At 33.4% G+C, this 19,938-nt stretch overlaps 1 protein-coding gene and 1 long non-coding RNA gene across 7 annotated transcripts in view; one reads left to right on the forward strand and one right to left on the reverse strand.

The window, feature by feature from the left end:
- LOC138704671 (uncharacterized) overlaps nt 1-19,938 on the reverse strand; it is a 464,077-nt gene that overhangs the window by 228,539 nt on the left and 215,600 nt on the right. The window lies entirely within an intron of this gene.
- Srrm1 (Serine-arginine repetitive matrix 1) overlaps nt 1-19,938 on the forward strand; it is a 143,580-nt gene that overhangs the window by 84,665 nt on the left and 38,977 nt on the right. For 5 of the 6 annotated variants that reach the window (XM_069832759.1, XM_069832760.1, XM_069832763.1 and 2 more), the window contains 4 exons: nt 41-138; nt 3,396-3,668; nt 7,048-7,179; nt 19,688-19,909. In XM_069832759.1, coding sequence (XP_069688860.1) covers nt 41-138; nt 3,396-3,668; nt 7,048-7,179; nt 19,688-19,909 — 725 coding nt within the window. The remainder of the gene's footprint in view (nt 1-40; nt 139-3,395; nt 3,669-7,047; nt 7,180-19,687; nt 19,910-19,938) is intronic. The other variant, XM_069832761.1, reaches the window with a different exon arrangement.

Raw genomic sequence — 19,938 nt, forward strand, 5'->3', positions numbered from 1 at the left:
AAACAAAATAATTTAGCTTCAATGTGTTGCTTGTTTATAGGAGGAACAAGATAGGATACAGGAAGCCCTGAAGAATAAGTTGGAGAAAAGCAGCAAGGACAAAGATGACAGTAAAGATCGTAAAAGGGACAGAGACAGGTACTGTCAATAAACTTTGGTGAAATGTAACTTGTACTGTAAAATTAGGTAACTTCAGACAGGTGTGTAACTTTGGATTAGTTTAAACTTCTCACTCTTTTGATATTGTTTTGAATTATGTAGTAACTTTATTTTCTGTATTGTTAGTGTGTTGCAGCATAGAAAATTTAGGTCAGAAATAGTAATATTTTTCTGAAATAATCCAATCATTTTTTTTTAGACCGGCAGCATATTCCAGCAGACATTCTGTCTTGCAGGACGGTTTCGTCTCGGACTGTTTGATGTGACGGGGATTCCAAACATTCTTATGAGGCTGATGCATTATGCTACAGACTCATAAGAATATGTGTAAGCACTAGAGATCGGATTTCTAGGTGCTGAAAAAAAGAGATTCAGGACTTTATAAAATCCAATTTAGGACTTCTGGGAGTTTATATAAAATTAACAATTAATAATTTTAATTTTAATAAATATTCCATTTTAGGTGGAATTTATGTACAAAGAACTGGTGTTGACAATGAGTGCTACTGAACTGAAGACTCAAATTCTATCAGTGAAAGAGACTGACTGCTCATTGGTCAGTTTCATTTTGTATAACGGGGGTGCATTGACGCGAAAATTGATTTGTAAGCTCTCGCCTAACCTGAACAATCTTTTATGCTAGGATGGACTTTTCCAAACGAACTTCGGTTCCAGGAAATTATGTGAAATCTTCTTCCCTCCTCTCCTAAGACAGTATGGAACGAGCGAACTTGCCAGACCAATGCTTGTAAGAGAGTTTTTTAAATAGCATTTTTTTTTGGGCTTCTTGCATTTTTTTAACTCTAAAATCAAATTTATTGTAAGTCAAAGTATACATCATCAGTGTTTCATGTGGATGCAACATTTTGTGCAGGAATTGTAGTGTTTCATCAATACATTTTTTTTCAACGTAAAATTAAACTTTAATTTATTAAAAAATTGACAATAACCTATAGGTCATAAAAATAGAGCCAATGTCCAATGCAGTATTGAATTATCTTCTAAAACGTGTAACATTGTTTATTGTTTATAAAATAACATGGACAAAAATACAATCTTAGTTCTTGCCTGAAGGAGTAAAAAACTCGTGCTCAGGGAGATATCTAAACACAAAGATAATTTTTTGACACAAACTGGGTCAAGAAAAAAAAATTACAGGAATAAATTAAATTTAAAAATACAATTTCAAGTCTAGCAATTTAAGTCCTACAAATACATATACATATTAAATCAATATATATTCTTTAAAAAATAAATTCCTAACGCTACTGGTATTTTTATTTTAAATATACACAAAATACTAAAAAGGCTCTTTTCAGTTTTTAGACATTTATAGGAGTTTATGGTTTGTTTAGGCAGTTTAGGTTCTATAGAATTTTAATAGGGAGGATCCTGAGAACATGAAACGTTATTGCTTAGAGGGCAGACATTAAAAAACTAATTAATGTTTTGCCTGCAGTAGTATTACTTTGTAGAGATGCAGCTTTAGATAGGAACATGACGTTTCAGAAGAGATCTGATTATGTTTTTGCCACATGTTCAATTCACTTAATTTAATGACGTAAAATGGAAGTCATGTTACACCTTTAACTATAGTGTTCCTATTTATATTTGAATGTCGTAATTGTCCAAAATTGCTTCATTTTATAGTATGAATAAATAATTTAAGTATTTACAATTTTTAATTTTTATATAGCAAGTTGTACAATGTTTTCAAATCTTCCTGCGCCCAGTTTCTTATCAGTTTATCTTCATCCTCCAGTTGTTTCTGTTCTCCCAGCCTTCGTCTCACTTGTTTTTCCCTCATCAGTCTGTAATTCGTATCATCATCATCATCATCGGGAGAAAGAAACTAGCCACTCTACCCTACTATTTCCTGGCTTAGTTGCCTCATGAGTGATGCCTTATTGGGTCATTTGTTTCAACCAGTCTTCAGACTGTTGACTAAACATACATACATCATCTCATGAGTTACTTATTTGGTGCGTATATGTGATTCTAAAAATTCTAAAATATATGTCTTCCCCAACTTGTGAGGTTGTCATATGACAAAGAATAATGGAAATAAAATTATAATCGAATAAAATATGATTAAAAAAACAGAAATCTTACAATATAGTGATCATTGTAAAATTAATCTGGTAAAAGAGTAAAGAAAGTGATACTAGTCAATTGTTTAATAATAAACTCATGTACCAAGACAAGATGAAATGTTGCAGATGACACTGTCAGCTGGACACTGTTGCATACCCTCTTAAGTGGCATAGAATACACATTATATTTTATTCAAGCTTCACTATATTGAAATCATGCTCATTTTGCCTAGGGTGACCAGACGTCCTCTTTTGTCCGGACATGCCCTCCCTTTTAGGCCTTTGTCCGTGGTCCAATTGGATTGTTAAACAATTAAGAAATGTCCTCCTTTTTTGTAGCTTGTGTGCCTGATATCTTGAAATTATCTGATTTGACGCCTTTTTCAAGTAACTTGCCTGTAGGTGGCAGCAGCATTGATGGAATATACTCTTTGCCAACGAACATAATAACTCTCTTTGCGTCACACCTGTGGAGTAACAGCGCGTCTGGCCGCGAAACCAGGTGGCCCGGGTTCGATTCTCGGTCAGAGCAAGTTACCTGGTTGAAGTTTTTCCGAGGTTTTCCCTCAACCCAATATGAGCAAATGCTGGGTAACTTTCGGTGTTGGACCCCAAACTCATTTCACCGGCATTATCACCTTCATCTTATTCAGATGCTAAATAACCTGAGATGTTGATACAGCATCGTAAAATAACCTACTAAAATAAATAAAAATAACTCTCTTTGCTCCCCCTTGTTATGGTCGTTGCTCACAGATAGCTAGTAAATTGAGAAATCGAAGTGCGAATGTAAATCTAAATAAATATTTTCTGTTCTCTTTAATAATTTTAATTACAGTTTCCTTGACTTTGAAATCATTATTATTAAGTTTTATCATAATTATTTTGTAATAAAATAGATATTAATATACTTTTAAGTATGATATAAGCCTAATTCTGTACTGTAAATATTTTGTAATAAAGTAGATATTGACGTAATTTGAAGTATAATATAGGCCTAAGCCTAAATCTGAGTACAATATTTTCTGTCCTCTTTTTTCGAACAATGTTCTCCTTTTTTGAAGCTTTGTGTCCTCTTTTTTTATCGACGTGAATCTGGTCACCCTAATTTTGCCTGTATCATAATCCTATTAATATTTACAGAAAAAGAAGTCGGTCTCATGATCGTCACAGAGATCGTGACAGAGATCGAGACAAGGACAGGAGAGATCGTGACAAGGACAGAGACAGAGAGCGTGAGAAGGAGAGAGAACGAGAGAAAGAGAGAGAACGTGACAAAGAAAGAGAAAGAGAAAAAGAGCGAGAGAGAGATAAAGAGCGTGAAAAGGAGAAAGAGCGTGAGAGAGAACGAGAGAAGGAAAGGGAGCGAAGAGACAAAGAGAATAATCACAGATCTCCATCGAAGTCTCCACGAAGGTAATTTTTTAATAACCTCTTTCAACAACTAAGTAGAAGTGAATTTAAATGCATGCTTTTAACTGGTAATATATGATTATCCCAAAGTGTTTAAATAACTGAGCTTGAAACCCTATGATACCAAGTGAAATTTGTGATGGACAAAGATGATGTAGTGTGACATAGTACGACCTTACTTTTTTGCTTTTCAAGAAGCACAGTTATTTCTTACTTGCATTTTTTTATTGCTCTGAAGTTTGAGAAGACACCCTGTAACATGCACTGTAATGAAGACTTTTAGCTGGACGCTCACATTTTGATCCTGAGTCAGAATGATTCCATTCAGTTCAGTGTGTCCATCAATCAGTCTTGTAAGAATCAATCCTGCCAGTCTAATGAGTAAATTAGTTAATCCACTCAGAATGAATCCATTTAGCTCATTATGTCCGCCAGTCAGTTCAGCCAGAAACTATACAGTCCATTGATGTTTCAGTCAATCCTGTCCCCATTGTGCATTTCAATCACTCCAGTCCATTATGTATTTGAATCATTTCAGTCCATTGTGTGTTTTAATCACTTGAGTCTCCATTGTGCATTACAGTCAATCCAGTCCAATGTGCATTTTAATCAATCCAGTCAGTCCATTGTGTTTTTCAATCTAGTCCATTGTGTGTTTCAGTCAATCCAATTCATCGTGTTTCCAGTCCAGTCAGTCCATTGTGTTTTTCAATCTAGTCTATTATGTGTTTCAGTCAATCCAATTCATCGTGTTTTCCAGTCCAGTCAGTCCATTGTGTGTTTCAGTCAATTGTGTTTTTCAGTCTAGTCCATTGTGTGTTTCAGTCAATTCAGTCCATTGTTTTTCAATGTAGTCCATTGTGTGTTTCAGTCAATTCAGTCCATTGTGTGTTTCAGTCAATCCAACTCATCGTGTTTTTCCAATCCAGTCAGGCCATTGTATGTTTCAGTCAATTCAGTCCATTGTGTGTTTCAGTCAATTCAGTCCATTGTGTGTTTCAGTCAATCCAACTCATCTTGCTTTCCAATCCAGTCAGGCCATTGTATGTTTCAGTCAATCCAGTCCATTGTGTGTTTCAGTCAATTCAGTCCATTGTGTGTTTCAGTCAATTCAGTCCATTGTATGTTTCAGTCAATCCAACTCATCGTGTTTTCCAATCCAGTCAGGCCATTGTATGTTTCAGTCAATTCAGTCCATTGTGTGTTTCAGTCAGTTCAGTCCATTGTGTGTTTCAGTCAATCCAACTCATCTTGCTTTCCAATCCAGTCAGGCCATTGTATGTTTCAGTCAATCCAGTCCATTGTGTGTTTCAGTCAATTCAGTCCATTGTGTGTTTCAGTCAATCCAGTCCATTGTGTGTTCAGTCAATTCAGTCCATTGTGTGTTTCAGTCAATTCAGTCCATTGTATGTTTCAGTCAATCCAGTCCATTGTGTGTTTCAGTCAATCCAGTCCATTGTGTGTTTCAGTCAATTCAGTCCATTGTGTATTTCAGTCAATCCAACTCATCTTGCTTTCCAATCCAGTCAGGCCATTGTGTGTTTCAGTCAATTCAGTCCATTGTGTGTTTCAGTCAATTCAGTCCATTGTGTGTTTCAGTCAATTCAGTCCATTGTGTGTTTCAGTCAATTCAGTCCATTGTGTGTTTCAGTCAATCCAACTCATCGTGTTTTCCAATCCAGTCAGGCCATTGTATGTTTCAGTCAATTCAGTCCATTGTGTGTTTCAGTCAATTCAGTCCATTGTGTGTTTCAGTCAATCCAACTCATCTTGCTTTCCAATCCAGTCAGGCCATTGTATGTTTCAGTCAATCCAGTCCATTGTGTGTTTCAGTCAATTCAGTCCATTGTGTGTTTCAGTCAATCCAGTCCATTGTGTGTTCAGTCAATCCAGTCCATTGTGTGTTTCAGTCAATCCAGTCCATTGTGTTTCAGTCAATTCAGTCTATTGTGTGTTTCAGTCAATCCAACTCATCTTGCTTTCCAATCCAGACAGGCCATTGTATGTTTCAGTCAATCCAGTCCATTGTGTGTTTCAGTCAATCAGTTTTTCAATCAGTCCATTGTGTGTTTCAGTCAATTCAGTCCATTGTGTGTTTCAGTCAATCCAACTCATCGTGTTTTCCAATCCAGTCAGGCCATTGTATGTTTCAGTCAATTCAGTCCATTGTGTGTTTCAGTCAATTCAGTCCATTGTGTGTTTCAGTCAATTCAGTCCATTGTTTTTCAATGTAGTCCATTGTGTGTTTCAGTCAATTCAGTCCATTGTGTGTTTCAGTCAATCCAACTCATCGTGTTTTCCAATCCAGTCAGGCCATTGTATGTTTCAGTCAATTCAGTCCATTGTATGTTTTAGTCAATTCAGTCCATTGTGTGTTTCAGTCAATCCAACTCATCTTGCTTTCCAATCCAGTCAGGCCATTGTATGTTTCAGTCAATCCAGTCCATTGTGTGTTTCAGTCAAACAGTTTTTCAATCCAGTCCATTGTGTATTTCAGTCAATTCAGTTTTTCAATCCAGTCCATTGTGTGTTTCAGTCAATTCAGTTTTTCAATCCAGTCCATTGTATGTTTCAATCAGTTCAACCCATCGTGTTTTCCAATCCGTCAGTCCATTGTGTGTTTGTCAATCCAATTCGTATTTTTCAATCCAGTCAGTCCATTGTGTGTTTGTCAATTCAGTTCATTGTGTTTTTCAATCCAGTCCATTGTGTGTTTCAGTCAATCCAATTCATCGTGCTTTCCAATCCAGTCAGTCCATTGTGTGTTTGTCAATTCAGTTCATTGTGTGTTTCAGTCAATCCAATTCATCGTGTTTTCCAATCTAGTCAGTCCATTGTGTGTTTCCATCAATTAATATAGCCAGAATCAATTCATTCTTTTCAGTTTGTCCGTAATTCTATTCAGCCAGAATCAATCTAGTCAGTCCAGTATATCTAAACAGATCAATAAAAATCCAATCGATCCATTTGCCTCAATGAGCCCAGTCAGAACCTATCCAGTTAGTCCATTGTGTCCATCAGTCATTCCATTGTTTCAAGCAGTGGGTCCAGTCAGAATCAGTCCAGCCATTTCAGTGTATCTGCCAACCATTACAGTTAGAATAAATCCAGTCATTTCAGAACCTACCAGTCAATCCCTGTTCAGACATCAGTAGGCAATCAGTTTTTAATGACCCCTTAGCCGTAATAGATACATCATAATTTATATATTTTTGGAATAATTCAAACCTCCCAGCACCGTTCTAACAATGAAGCGAGTTCAAATGTTTGGCATTTATTTTAACTTCTTGAACAAACTGCGAGTTGTTGCATCTCTTGTTTAGCTAATTCGTTGGTGCTTCACCTGTCTGAAATTTTATAAGAGAAATGCTTTCTTTTCTAGATCTTCTTCACCGTCTATCAAAACTGAAAGTAAACAGGATGTGAAGGACGAACATAATAATAGAGACTCTTCTTCATCTCCTGAACCGTCTTCTGTAGAAAACAAAAAGAAGCAGGATTCGTCCACTAAAGTGTAAGTAAGATTTTATTTTATACATTCTTTCTACAGATCGAAATCTTTCCAGCAGGAAGAAACATAATTATTATTCCTGTCTTTTCTACAATAATAGTTTTTTACACATTCTTTGCAGTGCAGATTTTGTACCTTTGGTTAAATAAAGGTAAGTTATAAAGTACGTTGACTCCATGGTAGAACTTCTACATCGAGAATGAAATGCACAGTGGTCATACTAAAGTTATGAAAACATTCAAAACTTTTTTTTTTCTAATGGTGGTTACTAGACTCTTCTTCATTCACTCATATGAAGCCATTGTGTAGACCAATTTACCTGTCCTGTAGAGTCGTTGTCCAGGTTGCACCATAGGAGGCTGGTCTACGCTACACCCGCAATGAGATGAGATGATGATGGAGATTTGTTGGGATGTCACAGGGGAACTGGAGCTCTAGGAGAAAATCCCTGTGCTTGCCCAATACAATTATTAATCGGGGGTTATGCTGGGTGTCGAACCTGGGTCTACAGGATTATAAGTCTAGTGTTGTAGCCACTAGACCACCATAGTAGCTTTATCAAAACATTCTTAGCAGATTAAAAGAATCCACTTGAAATGTCTTAATCTTTATTGACGTTTCTGCAAAATCCCCATTGTAAGATAAGTTTTAAGTAATAATTATAATTAATAAAAATTATTAATTTTGTGTTAAAATTAATAGTTTCAGTTCTTTACACATTATAGGATCAACACTTCATTGTAAATAATATCTGTTTTAAACATGCTGCCACATGTTTAAAGCAGTGCGGAGCATTATGTGACATGAGACAGGACACACTTCCATTTTCTTATAATCATAAGTTGCACCAAAGAAACTACATTTCTACCCTTTTCTGTTAAAGGCTTCCATATTTGTCATCATGGTGACATCTTTTACCAAGAGTTCGGACCAGAGCAATAGCCTGAACGTAGATTTTCTATCGTATCTTTTTTTTTTTTTTTTTTATTATGAAAAAGAGGTCCCCCTGGTTGGTGCCCTCGCACACATTCTTTTCATCTGCTTAGAGACAACACCTACTTGTCTTCAGAACTGCTCTACTTTGCACTTATATTTTACCTGTAAAGTATTGAAATTAAAAGTAAATATGAGTATAATCGGTGTACTGTACATCGCATGCAAATTTTGTATTTCAGAAATAAAGTACATAATATATTTTATGCTCGACCATGACGAAATGTAGTAATTATACACCTGGTAGCAGTCCTTTAATGCATGTCATTAAAGTACACCTATTCGTTAAAGTACAGGTGTTCAGCCAATGACAAGTGTGTTTGTTTCAGTCAGCTTTGTACCATTATAAAACCGCAAGTATCGATTATTCTCGGATATGCAATCGAAAGAGAATTAGCGAAAAGTCACGGAGGTTGGAAATCCAATACTGTTGCAGAAGGTTATGTTCTGTTACTATAATAATTAGAGTTAATTGTAAATAATATTGAAATAAATTCAATTTGTCATCTCGTTTTTCAATTCTAAATCAATTTTCAGGTTATACCAGAGTAATATTAATCTTATTCTGTGCCAAGGTCAATGAAATTCGGCCTCGGAAAAAATCAATACTTTCGCGTCTGCGCACATCTCACAATTCAGGTCAGTTCGCACATAACCATAATTTTGAATACTTTCAAGTTAGAAATATGGTCGAGCATAAAAAGTCGTATGAAACTTGTCTATAATGGTAATTAAGACGCTTGTATGAAAATTATGAAACTCGCTTGCGCTCATTTCATAAACAGTCGTACTTGCGTCTTAATTACTACCATTATAGGCTCATTGCATAATGTACTATTTAAATTTCTCGTTAAACTACATTTGCCTTCACTTCACGATCATCAATGCTGTGATGCAATAAAGAATAATTTCCTAGCATAGTCAGAATTTCCTTCTCCATGCGGTCTTCCAACATTATCTCTAACTTTTAATTTCATATATGGCAACACCTTAAATCTACGTGTGAATAAAAACTAATATTTTTGTTGGACCAAAAGTACAAAAACATTACGTGGAATAAAAACTAGTATTTGCTTTGGACCAAAAAACAGAAGGAGATTGAGGACTGTAACAAGGTTAGGTTGGGTTAGGTGAGGGGATAGATAAGTGCAGAAACCCATTTCCCTCTATCACTCATACTACCACAAAAATTGCTGAAGTTAAAAGTGGCATAATCAAATTTCTTTATGAAAATTCAGTTACATAAACTTAAACATTTTGATTGAATTGGTTTTTATTTGACAGAAATTCGGTTAATGGAGGTTTTACTAATAAACATACTATAAAGACAATGCACCTAGGATAAACTTGAGAAAACAAAGACATATCATTGTTATCATTTACGTACTGGTTAGAAAGAGATGAAAAAAGACAGAAAATATGCAATCTCGAAAGTATGTAAAAGAGATTAAAAAAATAGTCTGCCTGCTGTCAGCATAGCATTATTCTATAGTCAGGGACATAGTTATAAAACAGATTGTACTTTTGTTCGCGTACAAATCAGATTGGGGCTGAAGAAAGACGGAAATAGGAATTTGTGTTATACATTAACTTGGTTACAGGAAGGTTACCAGTTTTGTACGTCTTCATTCATACAAGGGCGGATTTTTACTGTTTTTGTGAGAAATTTAGCAATAGACTGGAATATTCAATAGGCAGCTTTCTACCTGATGACCAGCATAGAAAATACAGGTAAGTGTTGTTGTTCACTACTGTAGAACCTTCTTTAAGAAGTGTGTGTGATAATATGTAAGTATTACATTAATTTCTTACAATCAAAGATTTTTTTAAGTTGACTTTCTTGTTTCTGTTCTTGCAGTACTGATGATGGAGAAGGAGGTGGTGGTGGTGGTGGTGGTCGTGGTCGTGATAGTGTCATTTGATTGGGTGGTTGCCTTTATACGTGATGGTGTGGTGCAAGGCTTTCTTTATGGTATAGGTCCTAAACTAAGGTCACCTGAACAGTACAATTCTCACAGCTTATTGCATGGACATTGACCTCCATTGATTCTATTTATAAAAATATCTTCAGCATATAAATGCCATGGCATTTGAATCGTGTAAATTGTACACTAATGTGAGGTTATAAATTGTACATTTTCATTTTTCTATTTTACGAACTACTTCAACAATAGGTTTAAATGACTTTTCACAAGATTTAACTACTTGTGTAAAGTTTTAATCTTCTAAATTTAAATTACTACTCACTTCTTGGTAACCAGGTAACACAATCTCTGTCTCTGATGACATGTAACATGATTTGTACATCAGTTTTGTTATTTGTTGATCTCATACTTATCTAGCTTGAATTAGAACATTTTAATAAATGTTCAGCATTCATTATAGAGTTCGGATCTTTATATACAGTATGTGAGATATTGATTGTTGGTTTACTGTTCATAATGTTCCAAGGTGCTTCACAATGAACAATCGATTATTTTTAAATATTCTTAAAAACCTACGAATTTATATTGTAAATGCAAATGACACAAATCATATTTATATGGAATTTAAATTTAATTTACCATATTCATATTGCGGACTTCTGTCTTTGCATAACTGGTCATAAAAAAAAAAACTAACAAGTAAATAAATGAAAAAAGGAAACTTTGTATAATCTGGTTAGGGTATATTTTAGAATTAAATAAATACTAATGAAAATCCTTACTTTCTGCTCGAAGTGATTAAAAATAGTTCATGATTATGTTTTAAACTTCATATTTTCCCAGAAAATCTTTGGTAATTGATTTATAGTTCGTAGTTTGTTTTTGAAATTTGTGTAGTTCGTTTTTGAAATGTGTATTGTTGTCTCATAATTGTGTTTTTTTATTAATGTAGTTAATTATATTAATTATTATGCCTATGTTAACACAAAGTCATTAACTTATAACATTGAATAACCTCTTGATTTCTTAAAATAATGATACATAGTTCCTTAACATTTTGTATTGACTTAACCTAAAAATAAAGATACATGTTATGTTGTAAAATTGTGCTGTTTGTATATCAATTCATGAAGAATTTTGCCTTCTATTACCATTTGATCTTAAGTTTCCAGAGAAAAACCTTGTATCTTTGTTCGGGCACCATTTTGTTTTCTAAGCAAAAAAGAAAATGGTAACTTTTATATATATATATATATATATATATATATATATATATATATATATACAGCAATAGAAAATTAATACACAGAATAAACATAGCACACATCCCTGTGAGCAACTCGAGTTCAGAGGCAGTTCCTATAAATAACAATTTTATACTAAAAATAACATAACTAAAATTTAATAAAATTACAAAATTTAATGCAGTAATTATTACAAAACAAGGATTACTGGTATTAAAATACAAATCAAGAACAGAATATGAGTTTGAATGAATAAATATACTGATGAAAAAAAGCAAGAGACATAAATATTGAACAATTTGCTAATGTTATTCTTAAATATATCAAAATTAAAATTAGCTAGTTCTTGGATTTATTATCAATATGGAGTTGTGTAACTTTGGCCCATAACTGTGGCTGTGTTTTAGTTCAATGGTTGAGTAACATTTATGTTCAGCTAAAGGAGTTGTCAGATTTCTTTTGGTAGAATAAACATATGGTTCTTTATATTTTTGACGATTTTTATGATAATATTTTAATAATATATATTTATATACCTGTTCAATTTGAAAAAAAAAAAGCAATAAAATTAGAATAAATCAAATTTGTTGAATAATCATTTGATTGAATTCTTTAAGCAAACTTTAATTATACACTTTAGAAGCAGTATCAATAGAGAAAGTGTAAATCTTGTTGTTTCTTGCCATCTGACTATACCACATTGAATGACAGTTAGAACCAAACCTACTTAAACTAATAGCATAATATTTATAGGGATGTAAGAGCGAAGAATAACAATAGTATATTACGAAACAAGTTTATAATGTTACAGTTTATTACATGAGTAAATGTTATGAATGTAATAGTTGTATAACATTATAAATGTAAACATGTTTCATATGCAATTTTTTTGTATGGCAGTATTATAAAATAATTAATAAAGAAATAACATTAGATTTGTAATGATGGGAAGTTTAATTTCATGGTCTATGAAGAAAGAGGTTGCTATGACAACAATGATATAGCATTGGCAAATTGTTTCATAATGTTAACTTCATGATACAAGGTATGCCTTCTTAATAGAAGATATGACATTTCAGTTGACAAAGTAACATTTTTATGGCACTAGTGCGAAAATGTGGCGTATTATGCATGATTTTGACTAATGATGAAGCTGTTTATAAAGCTGGAGTACAAAAAACATGCTTATCTCACTTTAAATTCTGGTGAATAATAATTTCCAAGTACTTCACTTGAGTGGATTTCTTCAATGTAGGACATTTGCAATAATCATTAATTAAAAAATCAGTATGGAAGTACCACATTAAAAACGCAAGTAGAAAGAAAATTATTTACTGTGTATCCAGATAAGAAGATAAACTTTTCTTTTCTGGATTGCATACAAAAGACAGTTTCATATTATAATAAAAAAACTAAGATATCTGACTTCGTTTATAAATTGTAGAGTTTCAAGAGTTCCTCCTCTCTCCAATTTATGTGATTAATTTTGCAAAAATTCACATAAATAATTACTGTATTTGTATATTGTAATTTCGTCTAATATTATTTACTGTGTAGAAAAATTGGAATAAAAAGTGATAAACTTATTAAAAGGCTTTCGTGGTTAATAATAATATTATGAGTTGTATAGACACTTGATTAATTATCATTGTCAATTCGTTTAAAAAAACTGCTGTGATTATGAAAATTATGATAAAGGAATCATTTAAGCTACTGCTATAGAGACAATTTGATCTGGAAATAAAACCTAGCTCCATACAAACATATTTCTTCTGCATTAAAAATTCTGAAGAAAATTACGTATTGTAAGATTACTTCACCCCTCACATTATCACATTAATTAAATTTAATAAAATATCATTAAATCTGTTACATTTCTTATAGGACTTCTTTTTTTTTTCATCAGAAAGCTTAATAAATGGTGAAAAAATTCATTGAATACCGAATTGCATATTTCGATGGAATGCCATATTTGTTTACCAACTTAGCCATTGAAACTAACAGCTGATATGCTCTTAGATGCCTACTTAACAAGGACTGTGGACCTATGAAATGAAACATCACGGATTCTCGAAATTGTACTAATCTTAATTATCCAGGAAAAATGTACGAGCAAAGATGATGATTAGTAGAATTTCGTTGATGATCGAATTTAATGATATTTGAAGAAATCACTGTTCTGTTCCTCCTCTCCCTAAACATGAAACAATTTTTTAATGAAAATATTTACATTACATTGCATCTTCCACATATGAATTGACTATGAACAAGAGCCATCTATTTAATTGTTACGAGAAATTACTACATTCAGATGAACAGATGGATAAATGACATGCTGAAAACATTTTTTTTGGTATGAAGTATGCTGAAAATGTGTACTTTAAAAAGTTGTATATTTTTTAGGGTTTAAATGAAATGTCCATGTGCTTGACATTCCAGAAATCTCGTCACACTTTCTGTTAATATGATCTTCCTCTACACTCGTGTCATTAATTACAATAGGCCTTGGATGAATGAAATTATGGTGAGTTTAAAACAAAGTAGTTTCGAATCCAGTCGGCTCTGATAAGACATAAAAGGGAGACAAATGAATGTGACATAATTTATTATTTGTACACAAATGGCGGTGATTATAGTCTAGTTCTAAAGCAGTACTTAATTATGGTGTTAATTTCCGAATGAATCCATCAATTCTCTGTAATAACAAATTATTATTTATTACAATTTCAAACAACTCATTGGCGTCATATTGGTGTGTGAATCGTTTCGACTATCGATTGCATTGTTGTCTGGAGACGAGGCCTCATGGAATGAGAAAGCAATTATGAAATAATTAACGAGAAGGCTCCGCCTGTTAAATTTAAATGCGGGGAGTCTGAAGACAAAAATGAAAAGAAATGTCAAACTTTTTATTTCAAATCCCAAACATCCTTACAATCCCAACAATGCTCACAATAACAATCATGAACAACATAAACGTTTGATGCAATTATAAGGATTCCATGAATCGCCTGTCACTTTTTTTTTTTTTCAATTTAATAGCTTTGGCTGTATTGCTTACTTAATGCTTATTGTGTTTGTCCTCAGTAGACTCAGTCCAACCATTCAGTGTCCTTGTATCCTGAACAAAAAGATGCAGGTCCTTGGCTGGGTGTTGGCTGAAGTAGTTTGGAAGAGAGGCTTGGCTTATTCTGTCATATATTTCTTTTGTTTTTTCGCCATTTTATGTTAGGTTTTCAAAGAAATAGTTTTTTATTATCTGTTTAATTTACCAAAGTATTATGTCATATTACTAGTTCGATTAATTAAAATGTGTCTCAGTGAAACATACAGCAGAGTCCGTATAAGTCAGTTTCTATCTGATGCTTTTCCAATTCACTGCGGGCTAAAGCAGGGAGATGCACTATCACCTTTACTTTTTAACTTCGCTCTAGAATATGCCATTAGGAAAGTCCAGGATAACAGAGAGGGGGTTTGGAATTGAACGGGTTACATCAGTTTGTCTATGCGGATGACGTGAATATGTTAGGAGAAAATACACAAACGATTAGGGAAAACACGGAAATTTTACTTGAAGCAAGTAAAGCGATTGGTTTGGAAGTAAATCCCGAAAAGACAGAGTATATGATTATGTCTCGTGATGAGAATATTGTACGAAATGGAAATATAAAAATTGGAGATTTATCTTTTGAAGAGGTGGAAAAATTCAAATATCTTGGAGCAACAGTAACAAATATAAATGACACTCGGGAGGAAATTAAACGCAGATTAAATATGGGAAGTGCATGTTATTATTCGGTTGAGAAGCTCTTATCATCCAGTCTGCTGTCAAAAAATCTGAAAGCTAGAATTTATAAAACAGTTATATTACTGGTTGTTCTGTATGGTTGTGAAACTTGGACTCTCACTTTGAGAGAGGAACAGAGATTAAGGGTGTTTGAGAATAAGGTGCTTAGGAAAATATTTGGGGCTAAGCGGGATGAAGTTACAGGAGAATGGAGAAAGTTACACAACACAGAACTGCACACATTGTATTCTTCACCTGACATAATTAGGAACATTAAATCCAGACGTTTGAGATGGGCAGGGCATGTAGCACGTATGGCCGAATCCAGAAATGCATATAAAGTGTTAGTTGGGAGACCGGAGCGAAAAAGACCTTTAGGGAGGCCGAGACTTAGATGGGAGGATAATATTAAAATGGATTTGAGGGAGGTGGGGTATGATGATAGAGACTGGATTAATCTTGCACAGGATAGGGACTGCTGGCGGGCTTATGTGAGGGCGGCAATGAACTTTCGTGTTCCTTGAAGGCCATTTGTAAGTAAGTAATTATGTCATATTTTTGTTAGAGTGAAGAAAATAACCTGTTTTATTTATTCACCATTTTATTCGGGTTTAAGAGAAGACAGAAAAATTCAGTCATTCGAAAATTAGCAATTAAGAACAATACTTACGGATTTTAGAAGTGATCTCCGATATCACGTACTCATTGCCACGGCTCTGGAAGACGACAGATGCTATCTACAACATCACTTTGCTTTAAGCTCCTAATTGACTGCTTTACAGTTGATATAATGGCGTTATGTTTCTGAAGCATACTCTTCTCAGTGATTCTTTCATCTTAGGTTGATGGTCGTAATTACAGGGACTCGTATCTGGAGAAAATGATGGACAATGCTTCCTGCAGTGCTTCATGACTAGGGCTCGAAATTTCTATGACCTAAAAGCTCTGGAAATATGCATACATTTATGCCCTAAAAATGCCAAAATATGACATAAAAACTTGGAAATATCCTACTAAACAAATTAAATATTGTCCAAAAATTACTTAGAAAGATTTTTTATTAACTACTAGCCGTACCCGTGCACTCCGCTGCACCTGTTAGAAATAAATATAAAGTAATTACATAATTAAAATAGGACGTTTGATCCAGGGAACAACTTTTACAACAGCGCAAGATAATCTGCTTCGCTCATTACCCAATTTTTTTTTTGCATTGCATTTATTGCATATATATTTTATGTATTTTAACACGATTCAATTGAGCATAGTTAAAATTTGAATTATAAAATAATGAATTGCTAAGCTAACGTACTATTAGTGCATACTAAATCAATACACTCTCGTTGTTCGTTAATTCTCTGAGATTAAAATGAGTGTACATAAATATTATTTTAAGAAATACAGAAAACGAATGTACAAAATAGCCTATCAAATTTTCTGTGCATAAGAAGCTATTTTAATCTTACTTGTCCTCGATTTACTCAGAAGTTACTGTAATAACATTATAGGATTATGTCCATCTAGAGAAACTACACTTTCCAATGGTGAAATAATAATTAATTATACAAATCGGTTAATTTAGCTTCTGATATTACTTCATATAAACAAGAAACATTCTCTGTAGGCTATGTTTAATAGCTTTCGATTGTTGATGTCCAAGGCCTCTGTTTCGATTGTTGTTGTACAAGGCCCCTTATAGACGAAGTCATTTGTTCTTAATTCATTGCACCGTCTTAGATGGCGTTATTTTAATTTCAAAACTCATTTATCTCATTAAATATCAGTCCTATCAAAATTTTGTAAATAATAAAATTTATCGGAAATCATTTTTAAAGAAACTTTTGTTATGTAACATTTTTCACAAAAATCAATAATACGCGAGATATTTCGATTTATTTAATTCAGGCCCCCTTACAACCCCCCTTTTAAATAAAGTATTTTGAATGCCATATAGCCTAAAATCTAAGTTACAACGAACTTAATTTATATTCCAATTTTCATATAAATCGGTTCAGCCATTATCGCGTGAAAAGGTAACAAACATACAGACAGACATACAAACAAAAATTTCAAAAATGCGATTTTCGGTTTCAGGGTGGTTAATTATATATGTTAGGACCAATTATTTTTGGAAAATCGAAAATTACCAGAAAAATGTCGGCTACAGATTTATTATTAATATAGATTCTGCAGAATTGTTTTTTTGAATATTAACTCTTTGTATTGGCCATTACGAACTGTTCACCTATAAAGAATAGAAGGGGAAAAAGAGGGGTGAAAAATCCAGCATCTGCCCTTTGTGTGACTAATTCTTTTACAGCTATCTTAACAGGGTCACTGACTATTTATGAATTACCAGTACTTCCTGGTAACAGCAGAGTTGCAATTTCTTAAGTGTCACATGTTTGAGAGGGGTGAAGGCGAGACAGACCAGCAACAATCTGGCTAAATTCTTAATATTCTTTTGTCCTTCATGTTTTGACAACTTTCTGCTGGCGAATCCAGTTTGCCATCAAACTTAATTCAACTACAAAATATTTCTAAGGAAAAGGAATCCTTAAAATAAATAAACAAACGCAAACAAAATCTCTTACCATTATTGACACGTGTGAATAATACTTGAAGGATTGTTAAAACAATTGTCTTCTGTACCATTTTTTTGGTCAAATATGACTTAATGTTAAAATATGCACTGATGTGACTAATAAAAACTGTGTCATCGTGTTGAGAAAAGCTACAAATGTGTTTAATTTAGCTTAACTTTGTAAAAAAGTTTCTGTAATGTTGTATAATCTGACTTGAGTTTCTTTTAACATTTTGGGGAGCAAATGTTAAAAGAAACTCAAGTCAGATTACACAACATTACAGCAAAACAAATGCTAAAATTTTGCAGTGAAACATGAGTCATAAAGCAGAGAGAGACATCTAGAATACAGGCAGCTCAAATGAAATTTCTGAGATAAGTTTTAGGATTTACAAGATTAGACCACCAAGCTGTTTTGTCACACTTTTTTTTTTTCATCACATTTCGTCATGTTCAAAAGTGTGAAGGTTCTTACAATTTTCATGCTAGAAACATGAAATTTTTATTGCATGTCCCACATACTGTCATTAACAAAACACAGTAGAATTGTTTTCTGAACTACGTACTTTCGAAATTAAAAAATAAGACATACCTATTTAGTAGACACTAAAAATCGAATATATATATTTCATTTTCTCTTCATTTATAGATGCAAATTTAAAGTCCTGGATACTTAATTTTTTTTCTAATCATATCAGAGATGTCAGAAGAAAAAGTCATGCACGAAATTTAAATTTTGTAAGAGGAGATAGATTTTGGAAATATGCCTTTGTTTTAAGTAACGAAAAAAACATTCTTCTGATCGTAATGAAAGTTATATGCAAATAGGAAGGGGCTCAAGTGTAGGGAAATAGAAATTTCACCCATCACTTAAGGTACACATTGACTCTAGAAATATCAGATTTTTTCAAAATTTTGATAAATAATGTTTATACCTCACCTGAAAGCTTATTTCTGTTAGTTTTCAAAAATATATAACTTGTACTCATTATTTCAATAGTTTCATAATTATTTGGGCATTTGTTACATAAGCGCACAATACTTTCTATACCTTACGCCATCTTCACATTTTCCGACATTTGTTATCCTTCTGATGGACAAAAAGTAGACTTCATGGAGTACCAAATTAAAGCTTAAACATATGGTAATATTGTAAGCTAAATTATTATTTTTCAATCATTTATAATTTTTTCCCAAAAATATACAAATATACATATATTTTTTTCTAAAGTGTTTGTATAATGTGGCATATCTTTTGAATGGTTCAAGGTAAATAATTTTGGTGTGTATCATTGTGGTCTAAGAAGTTTTACCCTAGGTCAGTTTCTAATGGAGTTAGGTCGATCCAAAATTTTATTATTATTTTTTTTTTTTTCCATAAAGACATTTTCTTTGGGCCCCCAAAATTCGATTTTTAAGTTTGAATTATATACATTGCTTAGTTTACTCCGAAGAATCATGTCACCGAAGTTTGAAAGACATAAAGGAAAATATGTGGATTTTTATCCTAAGAGTCGATGTATATCACAACTGAACTGTGTGTGACACAAATTTTTATATGAAAATAAAAGTCCACCATCTCTTGCAGATGTACAGATGCACAATAAAAACTATTCCTGCTCTTTGCACGTAAATGAATGCGCTTCTGAATGCTAGCTCTGTGTGTGCCTCAAATGCATGTATGTTGTAAAAAGTGTTTTTCCGCTTCACTGACATGGGGAAGTACATTTCTCATCACAACTTAATCTTCGTTGAAGGTGACACTTCTGGTTAGATCACGTGACCTTTGCATTCTATAACAAAACAGAAAGCCATCTTCTGTTGTGAGTCTTCCCCATTTCTATCATTATTCTAGCCAAAACCTCCTGCCAAAAAAAAATTAACATTATACGAAATATTTTGAATTTTGTTTGTCCTCCTAACTTGCATGTCAGATATTCTCACAATTAATAAAGTAGTTGACATGTCTTGTTTTCAGAGAGACACCTCGCGCTATGTCGAGTGTTCAAGCTAAGCTCCTCAGCCTGGCAGGAGGGCCCAAAGTGAAACCTTCAGACCCGGTTAATGACAGGACTTCCTCGTCTCGGTCCAGATCTAGGTCGCACTCACGTTCGAGATCTCGATCCAGATCTGCCAAACGCCCAGTTTCCAGGAAGCATTCATCTAGTCACGAAGCTAGCAAGTCTTCATCACCTCCTAGGTCAGATGTGATGCTAGTTTTGCTTAGAT

The sequence above is a fragment of the Periplaneta americana genome, chromosome 8 (genome assembly GCF_040183065.1).
Source record: "Periplaneta americana isolate PAMFEO1 chromosome 8, P.americana_PAMFEO1_priV1, whole genome shotgun sequence".
In the NCBI taxonomy this organism is placed as follows: domain Eukaryota; kingdom Metazoa; phylum Arthropoda; class Insecta; order Blattodea; family Blattidae; genus Periplaneta; species Periplaneta americana.